Source organism: Diospyros lotus, chromosome 6, assembly GCF_014633365.1.
Source record: "Diospyros lotus cultivar Yz01 chromosome 6, ASM1463336v1, whole genome shotgun sequence".
NCBI classification, from domain to species: domain Eukaryota; kingdom Viridiplantae; phylum Streptophyta; class Magnoliopsida; order Ericales; family Ebenaceae; genus Diospyros; species Diospyros lotus.
The window spans coordinates 14,328,614-14,332,888 of record NC_068343.1 but is presented as its reverse complement, the minus strand read 5'-3'; the positions used below and the strand labels follow the sequence as shown (position 1 = coordinate 14,332,888).

The 4,275-nt window shown below is 36.0% G+C and overlaps 1 protein-coding gene across 1 annotated transcript; it reads left to right on the top strand.

Annotated features, from left to right (window-relative positions):
• Positions 1-352: 352 nt before the first annotated feature.
• Positions 353-1,537, top strand: LOC127804596 (ethylene-response factor C3-like). The gene is made up of 2 exons (XM_052341470.1): positions 353-1,040; positions 1,145-1,537. The coding sequence occupies exons 1-2, from the start codon at positions 527-529 to the stop codon at positions 1,180-1,182; spliced, it is 552 nt and encodes a 183-aa protein (XP_052197430.1). The 5' UTR covers positions 353-526; the 3' UTR covers positions 1,183-1,537.
• The last annotated feature ends 2,738 nt before the right edge of the window (positions 1,538-4,275 follow it).

The window sequence follows — 4,275 nt, the reverse complement described above, 5'->3', positions numbered from 1 at the left end:
AACAGCACGGACCGAACTCCATCGGACTCCATATTACACCAACAGTTTGTTAATGTTTTTCTTATAAAAAATACGGAAAGAAAAAGAAGTTCCATCTAATTTTATGAAATGCTTGATGTTCTTGAGAATAAATTAATATGTATGAGCCGATGGGGACACGCCTAGGCATTGCAATTTGATGCAATCTGCATATAATTAACCCTTCTCAGTGCTTTGCATTATTTTAAAAGTGCTTAAACCCTACCCTCCCCCACAAAAATAAATAAAGAAATAAATATAGTAAAGTCCATCAGAATAATAATACAAGAAAGAAGCCCCACCCGTCACTGAATTCTTTATGTAAATGGCAGAAGACCCTATTATTTGTGCTCGAGGGAACCTTCTCTCTAATTTCAATACTTTTCACAGACTTAATCACAAACTTTGCAATCATCTTCTTTGTTTACACAGATCAGAATCTCCACTTAATTCGTTGGGAATTCGAAGATCAAGAGTTTCGAACATTGAGGAAGCAATTCCTTGACACATGGATGACCATTTATCCCCTCCATACGTTAGGTTTGACTTCTTGCTTGAGCCTCCATTCTCATCCGCCAAGCTTCTTCAGCCAAACGATTCTCTTCCACGTGAAGAAAACCCTAGCGTTCCTGGCGAGGCAGCCAAGGAAAAACCCCTGGAAACTAATTCTTCCAAAGGAGTTGACGATGAGGAGATCGGATCAAGCATGAAAAGGGAGCCTCAAAAGGAGAACCAGTACATAGGGGTGAGGAAGAGGCCATGGGGGAAGTATGCAGCCGAGATAAGAGATTCAACAAGGAATGGGGTTCGAGTTTGGCTCGGAACATTTACCACGGCAGAAGAGGCTGCTTTGGCTTATGACCAAGCTGCTTTCGTGATGCGAGGCCAATTCGCTCGCCTCAACTTCTCGACAGACAGAGTGAAGGAGTCGCTTGTCAACATCAAGTGCAGCTACGAGGATGGATCTTCCCCGGCTGCAGCCATCAAGGAGAGAAACAAGAAGAGGACGAGGTTGCTGAAAGGTAAGACGACTAAGAAAATTGGCCCGGAAAAGAGTGGTTCCTTTTTTATAAGCCGTAGCTGTCCCTTGACTAGCATCCAATGTGGGATTTTTCCTCCCCAACAGGAGGTTGGAGTGAAGACAGAAACTATGTTGGTTTTTGAGGACCTTGGAGCTGATTTATTGGATGAACTCCTAGGCTCATCGTCAGATAGCATTAATATCGCTGGTACACATTGATTTGCATCATCTTCTTTGTCTGTTACTATGCGCTTTCATTGCTTTCTAATGGACAAGTAGATATTACTGTGAAATCTCATGCGCACTTCAAAATCTTTACTTTTCAAACATTTCACTGTATCTCAGTGACAAAAAAGGAAAATAAATACTAGTTGTGTTGATTTAACAAATTAACTTATAATCTGCAAATTACGTCTATCTCTTTCTTTCTTTTGGTGGATAAATAAAACACCATTCAGAAAGCTGAAGGACGCTACAGCTTCATTCTTCCCCATCTGTGTCCCGGGGATATTCAACTATCTGATCTTCTCTCTTTCATTTGGTGCCATCCCCTCATAGTGAAGTAATAAAAAAACCAAATTCTGATAACTCTTTTATCCTTTTAGTCGAACCGATCGATCTCTCTCCTAATTAGTTAAACTAGAGGAGAATTAATGGAGAAAATCCCATTTCTAATCAATATTTATGAAAGTCGAATGAAGTAACCCTTTTGTCAATCGTCAGTTGTATGCAATTTTAATCTTGGGCGTCCTAAATTTCCATATGATAGGGTATTAACGGCAGAATTTAACCTTGTTCCAGAAATTCAAGTTGCTAAGTGTTTCTGCTGAAAATAGATGGAGACATGTTGTTTCTGATAGCAATTAGGCAGCTCTTGAGAATTTGAAGGAACGATTGAAACAAAAATGGTAAGAAGTACAGAAGCTCCAGCAACACTAAAAGACTGGAAACTTTAATTTCCTGTTTAGATACTAGAAAGGCACAACCACAATATCTTCTGTACTTGGAAGATTTTGTAGGAGCTGAAGGGATATCAACAGTATCCACTGCTTCACTTGATTCTGACAACTAGTCTTCTTTTTCTTCTCCAATTCTTCTTCTTCTTTACCTGCAAATGTACATTCTAGGATGTAAAATCTGAAGTATTTTGATGTCAAAAATATACTTTTTCCTATCATTTCTACTACTAGTAGCATTTCCCTCGTCCCACCAATTACTATTGTTCCCATATTACTTCTCTTTGATCTTTATTTTCTGCAATTTGGTAATATCTTGTGTTGATGTGCTTTATGAATCAGTTTCTGAAAACTGCAAGCCATATGTTGAGAGTAGTGAAATAATTAACAAAAGGGGTTCAGTGAATCCGTGAGGAAGAGAAGGAACTGCACACGCATATACCCCTTCATTCTCTGAGCTCTATACTACTTTTTGTTTCCTTGATGCACTCCTTGCTTTCATGTTTCCTGTTCTTTCTCCATTTCTTGTAATTCTCACTTTAAACGTTTTTTTTTACTTAAAGAGACAAATTAAATGACTTTTACATGCATGTTTAGACTATTAGTTTCTTACCTTTTCTCTAAATATATTTGACATATTTGGGTTGGAAAATACCTGTCATTATTCATATTGTAGCCTGAAATATGTTTGACAATTGACGTATTGAATTAAGAAATTTTACACAAGATCTAGCTAAAGAAAGGTTTCTAATGAGTACCCAAATTTTCAAATGCAGCTTCAATACATTTTTTTTTTTTTTCTGTAAGTGAAATTTAGACCAAAGCTAACAAAAGCAACAAAGGGGGCAAACCCATACAGAAAGTAGCCAACTTGTAGATCGGGCTACAAATGTGAGTAAAATACACCATCAACAGCTGAGGATTAAATGGCTAGAGTGAAATATGTTGAAGATTAATTTGAATTTTCTAGATGCACGTGTCTTGCTTTATGTGTGTGCAAGTTCAATGTTATTTTATTAATTATGGTTCATGTATTAGTTATTTTGATTTATGTTAGTAGTGTGATTTATGAATGGATTCATTACTTAGATTTTAAAAGTCATGTTTGCGCCTATATATTCTCCATTATATTTGAGTTGATGAATCAAGAGAAAAATTCTACAGTTCCTCCTCCTAAATACTCCTCTCTCTGCAAAAAGGTCTCTTCCTCCTAAATATCGTTCTCCTCTCTGACAACAAGCATTTATAGAATTTCTGTCATGGAGCAAAAAACTAATAAAATATAGCTTGATAGGCCTAGTTATGGGAAATATGGAAGAAGATTAATTCCAAACTCTTTAATTGTGGCTTCACTTCATTCGCCATATGATTTACTTGGCCATTCTATACTTGACTGTGTATGGTATTTTTAGACAACCCCTAACACCTATATATCTAAGTTATCAATGTACTTTGGATGTCGGCCAGTAATCTTGTTTGAGTTTCAGATATAATCTGATATTTTCATTTTGGTTGTTCTTATTGCACTGATGTTATGGTTGTAAGTTTTGTTGTTTTCCTTTCATCTTCTGTAGGATCATTCGGCTACCCCTAGGCTCTATTGTAATTAAAGTCGCTGGTTGAACTACCTTCTTTTTTTAATTGATGATATGAGCTACCTTCTTTTAACGATCTTGCTTAATGAAAAAAGAAATGTCTTTTAACTTCCACATATGAACATATACATACATGAATATAACAAACACTGCATTTGAGAAGCAATATATGCATGTACATACATACATACATACATAACATACATGAATAACACTTCAATTCTAAAAAAACACTATATATCATAGAAAAAGAAGACTTCAATTATGATTCATTAATCTCTCTCCCTAGCTACCGTATAATATGTTGATGCATTTGTGTAAAAAAATCTTTAGAATATATAATCAAATCAGGTTTAATTTTCCCACAATTTAGTTTGGTCATATTGGAAAAGTTGCCAATATATCATTATTCATGCTAGAGTTTTACAGATGTATGGTCGTAGCTCATAAGCTCAACAGTCTTTGCTATATCATTATGCTACCAATGGCCTATGTTTGGCCTCTCTGAAAAACAATATCCAAGTGTTAGGCCTTTAGGTATATAGTTGCTTATTTACTTGGCCTGCATGGAACAAAGTTCTGATTATAGTTGCGGGGTCCTGGGGGAATAAAACCCCTATAAAACAACACTTACAAACTTACTGTTTCTAATTACCACTTTTTTTAGGCAAACGAATTATATTGA

Coding starts and splice junctions, on each gene's coding strand:
- LOC127804596 (XM_052341470.1), top strand. CDS start 527: ATGGATGACCATTTATCCCCTCCATACGTTAGGTTTGACTTCTTGCTT. Junction 1,041..1,144: donor GAGGACGAGGTTGCTGAAAG/GTAAGACGACTA, acceptor CCTCCCCAACAG/GAGGTTGGAGTGAAGACAGA.